Source organism: Sapajus apella, unplaced genomic scaffold, assembly GCF_009761245.1.
Source record: "Sapajus apella isolate SASKATOON/1434 unplaced genomic scaffold, GSC_monkey_1.0 scaffold46, whole genome shotgun sequence".
Classification (NCBI taxonomy): Eukaryota; Metazoa; Chordata; class Mammalia; order Primates; family Cebidae; genus Sapajus; species Sapajus apella.
In genome coordinates this window covers 18,026,419-18,043,510 of record NW_022436986.1, presented here as the reverse complement: position 1 = coordinate 18,043,510, position 17,092 = coordinate 18,026,419, and the positions used below count along the sequence as shown (strand labels likewise).

General features: G+C 37.6%; 1 protein-coding gene across 1 annotated transcript in view; it reads right to left on the bottom strand.

The window, feature by feature from the left end:
* The window catches only part of UGCG (UDP-glucose ceramide glucosyltransferase), a 41,531-nt gene that overhangs the window by 2,912 nt on the left and 21,527 nt on the right, over window positions 1–17,092 (bottom strand). The window contains exons 2-8 of the mRNA XM_032240346.1: window positions 16,768–16,909; window positions 10,569–10,671; window positions 8,629–8,730; window positions 6,383–6,495; window positions 2,630–2,808; window positions 1,279–1,365; window positions 150–339 (exon numbers count right to left, since the gene is read on the bottom strand). Of these exons, the coding sequence (XP_032096237.1) occupies window positions 150–339; window positions 1,279–1,365; window positions 2,630–2,808; window positions 6,383–6,495; window positions 8,629–8,730; window positions 10,569–10,671; window positions 16,768–16,909 (916 nt within the window). The remainder of the gene's footprint in view (window positions 1–149; window positions 340–1,278; window positions 1,366–2,629; window positions 2,809–6,382; window positions 6,496–8,628; window positions 8,731–10,568; window positions 10,672–16,767; window positions 16,910–17,092) is intronic.

The window sequence follows — 17,092 nt, the reverse complement described above, 5'->3', positions numbered from 1 at the left end:
TTCCACTAGAGAAAGTAATGTTCAAACCTGAGACTAACCTACAATGGGAAGCTGAAGAATAGCTCAGAGAGATCTTCTTCAACTTTTTCTAAATTAAAACAGTTCTAGTTCCACTAAGTGACTGCCAACCTTTTCATGCCTACACATACCTGGACACCCCTGAGTTGAATGTAGTCAAATATAAACCATGCCAGGCAATGACACATGAAAAATACCATAATATCCCATCTGAATACGTGGTGGGCTGCCCAGCCAATAATTAAACTGGCAACAAAGCATTCTGAAATCGGTTCACAAATTATTGTAGCAGGAAGCATGTTAATTCGCAGTTTGGTCCACCTAGAAAAACAAAAAGGATTTTCTTTAAAACAAAGTCTGGTAGGCCCAGCATGGTGGCTCATGCCTATAATCCCAGCACTTTGAGAGCCAAGTAGGGTGGATTACCTGAGGTCAGGAGTTTGAGACCAGTCTGACCAACATGGTGAAACCCTGTCTCAAAAAATAAAAAATAAATAAAAAAACAAAGTCTGGTTACAAGACTAATTTGTTTTTTCCCCCAAAAAATAATCAACTTTTTTACCTTGTGATGGAAAGGCCATTCTCTTTAAACTTTTTTTTTTTTTTTTAAAACTTGAGATGGGGCTCTGCTCTGCCACCCAGGCTGGAGTGTAGTGGTGCTCATTGCAGCTTCAATCTCGCAGGCTCAAGTGATCCTCCCACCTCATCCCGCCAAGTAGCTGGGGCCACAGGTGCACACAACACCATACACACTGACTAATTTTTGCATTTTTTGTAGAGACAGGGTTTCACTATGTTGTCTAGGCTGGTCTTGAACTCCTGGGCTCAAACAAGATCCTCTCCCCTTGGCCTCCCAAAGTGTTGGGAAACACCACACCCAACCCCAAATTTTTTTTAATGACTCTCTTTTTTATTTTTGTATAGGATGTCAAAGAAAAATGTCTATAAATTCATTTGTATGGCCTATATGCTGATGAATGCAGATTATAAAATTTAATCAGCACAGAAAGTTAGAAAACAGAGACTCAGCATATTAAAAAATTCAGCCTCAGCATTTCTGTATTGAGTGCTTTCAGTGTTATACAGCAAAGAACATATATTTTGACATTAAACTTACCTTAAACACAGAAGCTAAACTCTATTTGCTGGAACTAAACAAAAATCTAAACTTTAGGTGTATTTAACTATATTAAACCCTGTAAAAATTACCACCCCAACCTTTCCTTTTAACTAAGTATAAAAAGAAAATAGTTGATTTACCTGATCATTCTGGATTGAAACTGAGAAATTGAATATGAGCCAGAGTTTTGCATTGCAACTTGAGTGGACATTGCAAACCTCCAACCTCTGAAAATTAAGACAATTAGAAAATAAGTTATGATGATGAACACATGCAAGCATAACTGGTTATGCGTTTATCAAGACCGGGCAACTGCTAGTATTCAAGGTGAGCCCAGTTTTCAGGATTAGCACACTATTTAAGGTCTACCATACATATGGATGTTTCAGCAATTACATTGGCCCATGATGGCACCATCTAAGAACTAGATGAAACTACCCTCCTTTCTTTATGGTTTAAGAAACTTAAAATGCAGTCATTCAGAAAAAAATGGAGAGGGTTCTGTATTTAATAGATTAGTCTCTGATGACTGCTAACCAAACAACAACAACAAAGTTGTGTGAATATTCAACAAGAAATGCACACAGAAAGTGGCATTATGGATCTCATGGGAGACACTAGGAAACCATAAACCACAAGAACACAATCATGACAGAATTTTTACTTAAAACACACTTCAGTTTTTAAAAAATTTAAAAAAATTTATCACTCAAGGCAGTGATCCCCTTTAAAAACAAACAAATATTTTGTGATAGAGAAATGCTAAGCCAGTCATATAAATCTTTCAGAGGCTTCTTAGCAAAGTATCACTGATAAATTTCAAATTTTGAAATGATAGTCTTTAAATTTTAACCTCCTGGTTTATTACTGCACTAATAGTTTTAATTCTTCTAAAACACATAGAAATTTATATCTATATAGTAAAAATTCTAATCACAGAGAAGTTTCCTTTTAATCACTTTAAAACACATTAATTTGAAAAATGTAGAGGCTTACTTGATTCATTAGTAAATAGCTACAAATGTAGAATTAGAATATGAATTACTCTCTAAAATTGATCTACTGGTTGCAGTGGCTCATACCTGTAATCCCAGCACTTTGGGAGGCTGGGGTGGGCAGATCACTTGAGGTCAGGAGTTCAAGACCAGCCTGGCCAACATGATGAAACCCTATCTCTACTAAATACACAAAAACTAGCTGCGTGTGGTGATGCATGCCTGTGGTCTCAGCTGCTCTGGTGGCTGAGGCACAAGAATTGCTTGAACCCAGGAGGCAAAGGTTGCAGTGAGCCAAGATCGTGCCACTGCACTCCAGCCTGGGTGACAGAGCAAGATTCCGTCTTAAAAACGAAGTAATAATATTACTGACCTATTCTGTGCTTACTAGCAAAAAAGTAAAATTAAATTAACCCTAATCTATAGGTTGAACAAAAAGAATAAACCAACAGAAGTTAGGTAATAAAAATACTACGGCTTCATTTAGTTGTCTTACCGGTCAGCTATCGCTTTGGCCATAAAGTAATCTTCAGCAATGTACTGAGCAAAAGCTATAAGTCCTCCTGCTTGATCTAACACATCTTTTCTCATTAAACAAGACATTCCTGTCACACATTTGAAACCAGTTACATTGGCAGAGATATAGTATCTTGGATGTGAAGTTCCAAAATATACCTGCCCAAAAAAACCACAAATGTATACGATTAGAATTTCACGTTAAAAGCATGGTGTGTATAAACTTTTAAACATTTTTCCCATTGATTTTTTAAAAGTATGACTGAGTGAATATCCTATTATTCTTAGGTAAACTATCTGAATAAAAAAATGGTACACAATATTGCTTTCATAGAGCAAGTATAGTTAGTAATCTAAAAACGCATCCAAATAAAACTTAACTTAGATACAAAATAAGAAAAATATCACTCATTGACATATAAAATATTAACAAATATTTAATGTATCTTGTTTTCAGGCTGCCTACGTAAATATACACACACATCTACTTAGTTTACTTGGATTAATATACAAATATATTTTGTATATATATGTGTATATACATGCATGCATACACACACCACCAATAAGTGTATCAACCTTCAGGACAATCCTATTTCTTTATTTCCTTTTATTTTTTCGGCGGGGGGTGGGGGTCGGGCAGGCAGGACAATCCTATTTCTTAATTCCTTTTCTTGCATCCTCTTGTAACCGCCTCTCTCTTAGTCACTAAGATTCTTCCCAATTTCCTCATTATTTTTTCAATGTATTTTTCATAACAAGGATACCAAAATTCGCTCTCAACCCCTACTGCTTTTTCTCTACATATACTCTGAAGTCATAAGATATATAGGCTTATAAATCAATGTAGAAAAGGACTGTCATCACTTTACTTCGCAGATATAAAATCCCATTTATTATTTACATGTCAGATATGTTGCCTTTTCTAATTAGCTTGAAATAAAGAGTAGTGGTCTTTCTCAGTGTCAGGAGTTACACACACAGTACACAGCAAGAGAATTCTAAGAGGCAATTAAGATTATGATTCTTGCTACCTACCCTGAACCCAGACTCCAGTGAAGCCCTAGTGTTTGTGGGACTGAATCAAACCTGACTTCTAAGAACAAAGGCACACATCTTAATTCCTCAGCAGTTATTAAGTGAGATCTTAGGAAGGAGACGTTAGTCACTGAGCTGAATGCTCCCAGGATTTCTTTATAGCTGAGAATGATTCATTCAATGCCAACTAAGTATGGCAGTGTGACTTCCAGAGATTAAACCTACACTAAGGGAGTAAGTATATTGTGGGAGATGTTTATTGACATATGCATCATGGAGACTTTATTGACATCTATATCAAGTTGGCTATTTCTAAGATAAGAACACAATTTGGTATATTAGAATATATTGAATTTTATTTTAAAGCAGCTACTCCGTTTCTTTCTCTAAACAAAAGTACTGATATCTAAAACTAACAATTTCTTGCAGTAGGACAAATATATTTATAGGCAATATTAAGAAAGAGCTCATGGTTCAAACTGCCAAAGGTCAGATGCAAGTTCCCACAATGTACCTTTACTCCTTCAGATATGTGGCAATCATAAGACTGCAATTCAAAAGAATATAAATGCAGATATGCTTAAGAGCAAGTTGACATATTTAAAGACTGATATCAGGTATCCGTCCTTATAACATTATAACAAATTATTCCTCCCAATCGTTGAAGAGTACAGGAATGATTAACTCAAGCATGGGACACACATATGAGATACAGTCAATAAAAATTACTTCTTCTTCTTTTTTTTTTTTGAGACGGAATTTCACTCCTGTTGCCCAGGCTGGAGTGCAATGGCCAGATCTTGGCTCACTGCAACCTCTGCCTCCCAGGTTCAAGCAATTCTTCTGTCTTAACCTCCCAAGTAGCTGGGATTACAGGCACTTGCCACCACGCCTGGCTAATTTTGTATTTTTAGTAGAGGTGGGGTTTCTCCATATTCGTCAGGCTTGTCTCGAACTCCTGACCTCAGGTGATCCACCCACCTCGGCCTCCCAAAGTGTTGGGATTACAGGCATTAGCCACCACACCTGGCAGTAAAAACTACTTTTATGAAAAGCTATCAATGATATGGGAAAAGCTTATAAAGTCACAAAAATAAGATGCAAATTACTTTTAGAGTAATACCTCAACAATGTTTTCTAAAGGGCCCAGAGGGAAAAAAAAAAAGAAAAAAATAGACTCCAAAGTGCCCAAATATTATAATTTTATAAGAAATCTTTATTTTTAAAAACAGAAACTTTCTCATATTGTTAGGGTTTTAGGTTTGTTTTTTTTTTGAGATGGAGTTTTGCTCTTCTTACCCAGCTTAGAGTGCAATGGTGCAATCTCGGCTCACTGCAATCCCCACCTCTCTGGTTCAAGCAATTCTCCCAGATCAACCTCCCAAGTAGCTGGGATTACAGGCATGTGCCACCATGCCCAGCTAATTTTGTATTTTTAGCAGGGATGGGGTTTCTCCATATTGGTCAGGCTGGTCTCCAGCTCCCGACCTCAGGTGATCCACCCACCTTGGCCTCCCAAAGTGCTGGGATTTCAGGCGTGAGCCACTTGAGCTTGGCAGTTGTTGGTTTTTTTGTTTTGCATCTTATACTTTTGCATTATTTACAGTTTCCTATGCATGTTACTATTTCTAAGTTGGAGAAAAAATAAAATGAAAACGTAAGTTTCTCAGATAATTATTAGAAATATGTTTTAAAAGAACATCAAATGGATTTTATAAGGACTTATATGAATAAATTTTCTTTTCCGTACATTTGAAACACTTTGTGATTTTTTTTTTTTTTTTTAGACTGGCGTTTTGCCCTTGTAACCAAGGCTGGAGTGCAATGGCGCGATCTCGGCTCACTGCAACCTCCGCCTCCTGGGTTCAGGCAATTCTCCTGCCTCAGCCTCCTGAGTAGCTGGGATTACAGGCACGCACCACCATGCCCAGCTAATTTTTTTTGTAGTTTTAGTAGAGACGGGGTTTCACCATGTTGACCAGGATGGTCTTGATCTCTTGACCTTGTGATCCACCCTCCTAGGCCACTTTGTGATATTTTTAAAAGATTCTTTTCAGGGCTGGGCACAGCTGCTCACGCCTGTAATCCCAACACTATGGGAGAGTGAGGCGGGTGGATGACTTGCGGTCAGGAGTTTAAGACTGGCATTGCCAACATGGTCAAACCCCATTTCTACTAAATATACAAAAGTTAGCCAGGTGTGGTAGCACACCTACAATCCCAGCTACTTGGGAGGCTGAGGCAGGAGAATCATTTGAACCTGGGAAGTGGAGGTTATAGGGAGCAGAGATTGCGCCACTCCACTCTAGCCTGGGCAACAGAGCAAGACTCTGTTTACAAAAAAAAAGGGGGATTCTTTTCAGATCAAATGTTTGAAAAAACAATATAAAGACTTGAACTCCAAAACTGGAAGTGACTACTACAAGCTAGGAGGTTAGGCTGTGTTCAGCTGGCAACAAGACCACAGGCATTTCCTGTGCACAGCTGTTTACTGCCAGGGTATGGTCAGGCGCCCAAGAATTTCCTCACTAAGGAAAACAGCTGCTCTCAACTCAGGGATTCTAGAACACAGCAGGTTCCCAAATGGACTTACTACAGTTAACTTGAGATACCTAATTCCAACTCTCATAGTCTCAAGCTTCTAAGAGGTTAGGGGTCTGATAACATGAACATGATTTATAATCACCATACTCACCTGCTCTAAGGTGGCAGCAAAGCCCTGTCTGTCTGCCACGTAAGGGAGCCCGTGAACCAAGCCTACTTTTTCTGTCATTTGATTCACCATGTCAGTAAGTGTATCTGGAATTACTATAATTAAAAAAAATGGCAGAGAGGGGGAAAGAAAAAAAAATTCTTTTTAGTAGAATGCCCATTAACATAAAATATATTTTGTGAACTGCTATTAAATTCTTAATAAAAATACATTCTTTTAAACATATGGATCAAATAAAATGAATCTCAACCACCTTTCTGAGAATACAAAATTTCAAAAAGGCCTAATTTATACATTTTTTTTAGGCCAGGATATACCTATTATGTACCAGAGATACGATCGATATACTTTGAAAAGGTAACCCCCTGTTGGAACTTCTAAATTGGAATAAGGGCAATGTGTCCTAGTGGAAAAGGTTCAGGGGCAGAGGATAAAAGACCTCAGTTCTTGGCCGGGCACAGTGACTCATGCCTGTAATCTCAGCACATTGGGAGGCTGAGGCAGGTGGATCACGAGGTCAGGAGATCAACACCATCCTGGCCAACATGGTGAAACTCCATCTCTACTAAAAATAAAAAAAAAATTAGCTGGGCATGGTGGCACACCCCTGTAGTCCCAGCTACTCCGGATGCTGAGGCAGGAGAATTGCCTGAACCCAGGGGACAGAGAGTGCAGTGAGCTGATATCACACCATTGCACTACAGCCTGGGTGACAGTGCGAGACTCCATCTCAAAAAATAAAATAAAATAAATTAAATAAAAGGACCTCAGTTCTTGTGCTGGCTTCTCTACTCTCCAACCATAGGAAATGAGACTACTTTTGCTGTAACAGATTTCATAGCACTAATGGGAATGGAATGTGATTATATTGAACAGAGATTTGTACACTGAAAAACATGATAGTAAATAATTTAAGAGAGCAAATATGACGAATGAACATCATCTCTGACCAGGAATTGACAGATTGGTAACGGTCCTGATTAATTCATAGGAATGTGACATTTATGTTCATTTTCTAATTTGCATTCTAAGCTAATGAAAAATTTTAATTATTGGCCAATCTTTAAATAGCATACATATCATGTTACATGACCTTATTTTTCATTTCCTCCAAGTCTTTAAGAACTAAATCTACTGTATAACGAAAAGTTGTACGTGGACTTTTTTTTTTTTTTTTTTTTTTGAGATGGAGTCTCGGTCGTTGCCCAGGCTGACATGCAGTGGTGCAGTTTCAGCTCACTGCAACCTCTGCCTCCCGGGTTCAAGCGATTCTCCTGCCTCAGCCTCCCAAGTAGGTGGGACTACAGGTACGTGCCACCACACCTGGCTAATTTTTGTATTTTTTTTTTTAGTAGAGACGGAGTTTCACCATGTTGGCCAGGCTGGCCTCAAACTCCTGACCTCGTGACCCACCCACCTCGGCCTCCCAAAGTGCTAGGATTATAGGCGTGAGCCACTGCACCCAGCCATACGTGGACCTTAAATACTCAGATTCTAGGTCAGTGCTTCTCAACTGGGGGCAATTCTGCCCCACAGGGGACATCTGGCAACATCTGAAGATATCTTTGCTTTCAACTACTAAGAAGGGGGTACTACTGGCATCTCATGGGTAGATACCAGGGATGCTGCTAAACATCCTACAAGATAGCTCCCACAACAAAGCCCAAAATGTGAATAGTTTTGGGGTTGAGAAACTTAAGGTAATTAGAATATAACAAAATGTTATAGCACACTGAAACTGTAAGTGTTTAAAAATGCAAATTATAATTTTAGTATATAAAAGGCTTCCTGCTAAAATCATTTAAGTAAAAAGCCATCTGTATAGTCTAATAAGTATACGTGTTTAGTAAGATATGCACCTATTAATTTTTGTCCCTTTGTGAGACAGCGTATTATGCAACCAAAACACATTAAAGATAAGTGTCAGGCAAACAAGGGAAAAGTTACACCCATGAGAAAGCTTGCAGATTGCATAATGAACCACGACTAGTTTAATAGTTGAAATTTTCTCTTCAAAATAAAAACATTTTAATACATGTAACATTCTAGTTTAGGATTTAAAAAAATCAAAATCTTAGTAAGCATACTTGGACATATTACCATGAAATAATGATGAAATAAATTACTCTTTTAGGCAAATAAAAAGGACTCATGAATGAATCTGCAGATTACTTTTAGCATTTTATCTTCAAATTAATAGTTTTATAAAATAAATTTAAAAACCTCACCTCTTATTCCACTATCACAAATCCATATAAGATCGTACTTTGCAACTTCATAGCCTGGCATTAAATTATTAATTTTAGGATTAATGCCAACTTTTTTGCCACCTACAAATGTAAAGGTACAGTAGTAAAAGATTTATAGAACATTAAAAATACTTTCTAGTATAATGAAAAGTACTTGCATATTTAATAATTAAAATGAAAATATATTCATATTTAACATTCTCTATTTTTCATAATATATTTAAGAAAAAACTGTCCATGCTCAAAAGGAAAACTGTATCATTTATCTTTAAAAATTTACTGTTTCACTTTTTTAAATTCTTAAGTCCTTGCCTTAGTAGTTACGTATAAGTCAATATATAATGGCAATTGTACAACATGGCAACTATAGCTAACAACAATATATGGTATACTTCAAAATGATCGAGAGCAGATTTCTCACTGCAAATAAATTAAAAGTATGTGAGAAAGTATACAACAACGTGTTGTATATTTGAAAACTGCTGAGAGATTTCCCACTATGAATAAATATGTATAGTAATACAACATTAATTAATTTAGCTATTCCACAATGTGTCTGTGTGTGTGTGTGTGTGTGTGTGTATTTCAAAACATCATGCTGTACACCAAAAAGATATACAAATTTTATTTGTCAATGTAAGAAATAATCCTAAAGGAAAAAAGCTATAGACGTCATTTTGTATTTTTTTTTTTTTTTTTTAAATAGAGACAGGGTTTCACCATGTTGGCCAGGATGGTCTCCATCTCTTGACCTTGTGATCCACCCACCTCGGCCTCCCAAAGTGCTGGGATTACAGGCATGAGCCATCATGCCCGGCCTATAGGCGTCATTTTGAAGCTATAATTAAAACAGTATAAATTCATAAATACAGTGAGATTATATTTAGTAAAGATTTAAGGTGTTAGCCATGCAAGTAAAGACTACAAAAATTTAATAAAGATTTATTAAATATAAATACAAATGGCTGGGAGCCATGGCTCACACCTGTAATCCCAGCACTTCAGGAGGCCAAGGCGGGTGAATTACCTTAGGTCAGGAGTTCGAGACCAGCTTGACAGACATGGTGAAACCCCATCTCTGTTTTTACTACAAAAATTTAGCTGGTCATTGTGGCACACGCCTGTGATCCCAGCTGCTCAGGGAGCTGAGGCAGGAGAATCACTTGAACCCGGGATGTGGGGATTGGAGTGAGCCAAATGGTGGCATTGCACTCCAGCCTGGGTGACAAAAGCATAAAACTCTGTCTCCAAAAAAAAAAAAAAAAATACACACAGAAAAACATAAATATTGATAGCAAATAATTTAACATAGCGCATGTGAAGAATGAGCATCGCTGACCAGGAGTTGATGTTAGATTTGTAATGGTCCTGATTAATTTGTAAGTATGCTAAACATATTAATTTTCAAATTTGCATTTTAAGGTAATAATTTGAATCATTGCCCTATCTTCAAATAGCAAAGTTCTGATATCAGTGTATATGACTTACTTATTTTTTAGAGAGATCACATCAGTTGATGTTAAAAATAATAATAATAATGGCAAACACACCTCTAACAAGTCTTTAAAAAGCCTATAGGCTTTTGGAAAAATATCCTTCTCGTAGTATAATAAAAGTGAATTCTATCATTCACTCCAATTATAGTCAGTAAGATACAGAAAAGGGCACATATTTAAAATACTGAAGAAATAAAAATAACAGACCCTCATGTCTAACAGAAAAAATATTATTTTTGTGGGCGATTTTGTTCATCTATGAAAAAAATCTTTGTTTTTATAACTTTTCTCAAAAGGATGTAAACACCTTTCAGTATTCTAAAAAACATGGCTAACACTTTAATCTTTAGTTCAATGCAGAGATTACTGATAATTAATAGTATCAATGCAAAATGGTTACTAAAGAATTTATTTGTTACTTACCTATAAACAATCTAGCATCAACATTTGGATATTTTCCAAGAAGCTTCTTACATACATCAATGGCTGGATCATCATGATCTTGTACACAAAGGAGCACTTCATACTAGTCAAAGAGCATTGCATGCAAATTAAATTCTTAAAAAAATAAGCACTTACTAGCATTTATTGATTGAACAAAAAGCACAGAAAGAATCAAGCAATTGTATTATCCAAAGTTTTAAAAGAGGGCATTCACAATGGATGCAAACACTTATGATAACAAGTGTTGCTTTAATGGAGTGAAGCTTCTCCTGATTAGGAGCCTATTTGCAAGCAGAAGAAATAAGGAGGAGACTGGCAGTGCCCACAACTGCAGTCTTGCCATTCCCAGATAGGACTGTCCTAGGAATTAACTGGATGTCAAGCTTGTCCATGACCATCATTACTGAAGATTCACTCTGTTCAGTGTGCTTAGCAGAGTAAAAAGTGACATCAAAAGGAGGTCAAATAAACACACAATCTTTCTCTAGAAGCTTTGTCTCTACACTTAATATTATTTCATGAAGGTACAACAAATTTCATATAAAATCGCATTATAATAAATTTAAAGGGCCCTTCCAAATTCTTCAGATGAAAAGGAAAAAGTAAGATTATACTTTCTGTTTCATAACTTTCTGAAACAAAACAGAATTTGATTTGAATGGACACATTTACTATCTTTAAATGCATGCTTAGCTTTATACCTATGAAAATACCCAAAATAGCCACAATTTTATTTTCAGCAGTGCTGTTTAGACTTTAATAGTAAATTAAGAAAGGGTTTTTTTCCTCTCTCTTCTGAGACAGTTTCTTGTCACCCAGGTTGGAGTGCAATGGCGATCTCAACTCACTGTAACCTCCGCCTCCTGGGTTTAAGTGATTCTCCTGTCTCAGCCTCCCAAGTAGCTGGGATTATAGGTGCCCATCACCACACCCAGCTAATTTTCATATTTTTAATAGAGACGGGGTTTCACCATGCTGGCCAGGCTGGTCTCGAAATCCTGACCTCAGGTGATCCGCCCGCCTCAGCCTTTCAAAGTGCTGGGATTACAGGTGTGAGCCACCATGTCCAGCCTAGAAAGGCACTTCTTAACACTTGCCTAGCTGTGTCAAAATTACCCTGGGAGCTGGGCATGGTGACTCACGCCTGTAATCCCAGCACTTTGGGAGGCCAAGGTGGAAGGACTGCTTGAGCCCAGGAGTTTGAGAGCAGCCTGGGCAAAAAGGTGGGACCCTGCCTCTACAAAAAATTTAAAAATTAGATGGGATGGTGGGGCATGCCAGTGGTCACAGCCACTTGGGAGGCTGAGGTAGGAGGATTGCTTGGGCCCAGGAGGTTGAGGCTACAGTGAGCCAAAGACTGCACCACTACCTTTCAGCCTGGTTGACAGAGTGAGACCCTGTCTCAAAAGAAAAAAAAAAAAAAACGGCTGGGCAGAGTGGCTCATGCCTGTAATCCCAGCACTTTGGGAGGCTGAGGCAGGTGGATCACTTGAGGTCAGGAGTTTGAAACCAGCCTGTCCAACATGGCAAAACCCTGTCTCTACTAAAAATACAAAATTACCCGGGCATGGTGGTGCATGCCTGTAATCCCAGCTACTTGGGAAGCTGAGGCAGGAGAACTGCTTGAACCTGGGAGGCGGAGGTTGTAGTGAGCCAAGATCGTACCACTGCATTCCAGCCTGGGCAACAAGAGCAAAACTCCATCTCAAAAAAAAAAAAGAAAAAAGAAAAAAGAAAAAAACTACCCTGAGGTATTTATTTTAAAAAAGAGAACTGGCCCCTATTCTAGACTTTTGAGTCAGAATCTCTGGGGTGATCTGACATGTAGCCAGGATTTATAAAATCCTAAGCTGAAACCCTAAATTTCCATTCAGTAACAACAAAATTTTTAAAGTATTTGTCCTTAACATACAAAAGTACTACTCTATTATTTGTAGGATATGTATCCTAAGTAGTGATTTTTTTTTTCAGAAGTGGTAATAAATTCATGCTGACTCAATGACAAATTTCCTACCAAATCTTTTCTAAAAATGGTAGAATGGCTGGGCACGGTGGTTCATGCCTATAATCCCAGCATCTCAGGAAGCCAAGGCTGGTGGATCACTTGAGCTCAGGAGTTTGAGACCAGCCTGGGCAACACGGTGAATCCCTGTCTCTACTAAAAATACAAAAAATTAGCCAAGTGTGGTGACGCGTGCCTGTAGTCCCAGCTACTCGGGAGACTGAGGCAGGAGAATCACCTGAACCCAGGCGGCGGAGGCTGTAGTGAGTCGAGATCATGCCACCGTACTCCAGCCTGGGTGACAGAACAAGACTCTGTCTCAAAAAAAAAAAAAAACCCAAAAAATGAAAAATGACAACATAAAACTGGTTGAACGTTTTTAAGCACAGAAGGGAGTTTAATTAAGACCATGAAAACATAATAAAGCTAACTAACTCAAGATAATGACAAAGTCTGTTTTATTTACTTCCACTGATAAGCATACACAAGTAAAAAGTAGAAATAAAATGTTTACAGTGCCTATGAGCATAAAAGCAATTGTTTGCCCACTACATATAATCTCAGCAAAAATTGCCAATAAAGAAATTTGTGGGCCAGGAGCAGTGGCTCATGCCTGTAATCCCAGACTTTGGGAGGCTGGGGTGGGTTGATGATCACTTGAGGTCAGGAGTTCGAGACCAGCCTGACCAACACGGTGAAACCCCATCTCTACTAAAAATGCAAAAATTAGCCAGGCATGGTGGCACATGCCTGTAATCCCAGCTACTTGGAAGGCCGAGGCAGGACAATCACTTGAACCTAGGAGGTGGAGGTTGCAGTGAGTCGAGATTGTGGCACTGCACTCCAGGCTGGGTGACAGAGCAAGACTCTGTCTCAAAACAAACAAACAAACAACAGTCAATTCTGTAATTGTGAAAAAGAAAAAAAAAATCATAGTTAACGGTAGCTTCACTCTGTTAACAACTGATAATTTAGGTATTCTTCACATGGCCAGAATTTACTGAAGTAAAGCCAGAAAGCCACTTTAGATGCAGATTACTAAATCTTCCTGCTACTGCTTAATTTCTCCCCAAATCCCTTCTATGCTGGTGTCAAACGAATGCTCAGTGTTGTAGAAAATGAACTGCATCACGTTCTCATTCTATGTCTTCCCAAGGAATGAGTACCAGTATAAAAGTAGATTTGTAAGATATATACAGCACAGAGATCTTTCAGGGCAACTAATATAGTCTCACCAAAATTGAAACCTAGAAATTCAGAGCAAGTACCAGTAGTTGCAAATTTTCTTACACATGTCCAAAATTAAATAAAATTTTAAAACTTCAACATATGTTCTATTATTTTCCCCCAAATGGCCTCCGATGGTCCCCATGGAATACTAGAGGAGAAAGTTATGTCCAAAATGACATTTCCATATTCTGGTAAAAAACGACATTCACACCAGGCAAAATGCAAATAAGAAAGGGCACTGCGCCTGGCAGTCATACAAATGTTTATTTTGTGTCTCCTTGACTCCTTGGTGACACAAATGCCCTGTCTGTTCACACTCAGATATGTGTGATTTCAGTGACTTAACTTTAGTCTCCTGTAGAACATTTGCCATTGTATTTGGTTTTTACAAAGTAAATAAAATGTTGTGAGATCAATCCCTTAGATTGCAGGTACTTTGCACTTTTCCCCTGCTTTCCAAACTTTCTATTTATACAGCTAAATATACTTGTATAATTAGAAAACAAATTTCTGTACTAACAAAGAATAAAATAAGCTCCTGTAGATGCTGTTATTCATTTTACAATGAATGTCAACCAACTTAAATGAGATAACTAAATGGAAAAAGAACTACTACTCTAAGTGAAACCGAGAGCTCTTGAGATCATTCTAAACTGTAATTTCCAAAATTTTTTAATTTTTACTTTTTTGAAGGTGGGGTCTCACTGTGTTGCCCAGGCTGGTCTTGAACACCTGGCCTCAAGCAATCCTCCCACCTCAGCCTCCCAAAGTGCTGGGATTACAGGCACAAGCCACCATGCCCAGCCAAATTCTTCATTCAGAAGAAATCAGTTATGGGGTCATTAGAAATGTTCAGAGTCAATGGATACATATATTCCCAGGGTTACTTTTAAAAATTCTTTCGGTGGGGCCTGGTGGCTCGGGCCTGTAATCCTAGCACTTTGGGAAGCCGAGGTGGGAGGATGCTTGAACACAGAAGTTAAAAGACCAACCCAGGCAACTTGGCAACACCCTCTTTCTACAAAAAATACAAAAATCAGCCAGGTGTGGCAGCACATACCTATAGTCCCAGCTGTTAGGGAGGGTGAGGTGGGAGGACTGCCTGAGCCCAAGAAGCTGAGGCTGCAGTGAGCCATGATTGTGCTACTATGCTCCAGCTTAGGTGACACAGCAAGACACTGTCTTTAAAAAAAAAAAAATTCTTTCTACAACTAAACTCCTCACTAACTTCCTCAAACATTTAAATCCCGTAACTATCATCTCAAAAGTGCTACAACATAAAAATTCCATAACTAATTTTAAGAGTGACTGAATGGAAAGCGAAAGATGACGGTTAAAAAACTGAAATGTGAGATTCAGTTTCACAATGATAATGCATATGATTCTAAGCTATGCTCTAATCAATGAAAAACTTCTTTCAGTCATAAACATTAATTCTCCTTTGCATTTACTTTTATGGAGCTTGAAAATCTTCCATTTTTCTTACTGCAAAGAATATTTTACAATTAATTTTATTTATATCATTCTTTCTGAATTACAGAAAACCATGTTCTTACATTTTTTAGTTTGAAAAAACAAGTATATACAATTATAGCTTTTTTGTTTTTTTAACTTCTTTATGTATATTATTATTTTTTTTAATTACATATTTGATTGAATGGTTAACACATGTATTTAATTCAAATCTCTAAAATTATTAAACATATAAACACACACAAACTAGAATATATAATTTTTTGCTTCAAAATAGCTTCTAATACTCCAAAATTGGCTTCTAAACTTCAAAACTCCAAAGCAATAATATAAAAACACTAAAAAAAATAACTGAATGATACTCATGTCTACCTACTTAATAGGGGCTGCATTAAGGCTATCACATCTGTGTCTTCTCTATTCTTTTCATTGGTGCTACCGAGAAAAATAAAGGCTAAAAGAAAAGAAATAAGAACATGAAAACCAGTCACCGTGAGAAGTACAGTGTGCACATCATCTTCCTTCTGTTTGAGCTACCCTGTCTAAAAAAATTAAGAGGGCTGACTCTCCCAGTAGCAAAAATAGCTATGGAAAAACTGAGGCAATAGGGCAAAAACTGAGGCAAGTGAACAGAGACCGCAAAGGGAAATTAAACTGTACTGAAAGTCAAGTGGGTAGAAGCTTAAAGACACGTTCTTCTCCCAAGTGATCTGTTACCACCAAAATGCCCTTTCAAAGGCAGTGTCTCAAATACGCAATTTAATAAAAAACTGCTGTAAAGCTAAGTGCAAAATCAAAGAATATTAAGTTCTCCGAAGAAACTACAGGTGGACTAAAGGAAAGTGATAAAAAGAATACTTTCATCTCAAGAAAACTGGAAGTTCCCTAATTAAGGGAGTATACTAAGTTTATAGACAGGCGGATTACATAGATAAATGGTATAAGCAACACAATTAGCTATTAAAATCAGAACAGTAAGGAAATTATAAATGAGGTAAGATGAAACCCTACCTTACCACTAACTGTAATCTATTTTGGGCTCAAAGCCAATGTCTCCGGGGAAGCCATGTTCGGTTCTAGCTGTTCTGCAATTCATTCAGACCACTAACACTGCTTTCTCCCTCTCCTTGCCTCCTTGTCTCTTCTTCCTATTGCTCACATCCAACTCTTATGGAAGAACATTTTTATTATCAGACTACCAGGCAGTTGACAATGTGTGAGTTTCAGAAGGTATGCTCAGGGACCTCTACTTCACACCGACATATAGGTGGTTAGACCCCTTCCTCAACCCAATTTCTGTTCTGTGATGACTACTACCAAAGCTTATATTTGATGAGGCCAACATCATCATGAATTTTTAGTACCTTCACCTTATATAGTGTTGAAATCCCTAAATGTTTATCATGAAGCGAACAAAAGAAAACAAAAAACCACCGTCTAGCCCATTCCTAATGAATTCAACACTGTACTTACTTTGGGATAATCCAATTCGAAGAATGTTTCCAGGTTGTTGATTAAGTTAGGATCCACCCCTTTCAGTGGTTTCAGAAGAGAGACGCCTGGGAGCTTGCTATAAGGCTGTTTGTCAGCTGCCTTCTTGTTGAGGTGTAATCGGCTAAAAGGCAAATGATAAATAAATTATTTCTATAGAATACATTAGATCAAATGTATCCAATCAAAGCACTTACATGCTATCAATAAATCACTAAATTCTAAGTTAAGATTTTTGAAAGTTGACATCTTTCTACAAGAAGATCTGAACATGAAGGGAAGTAGAACCAGGTAAGCATGGCTTTGA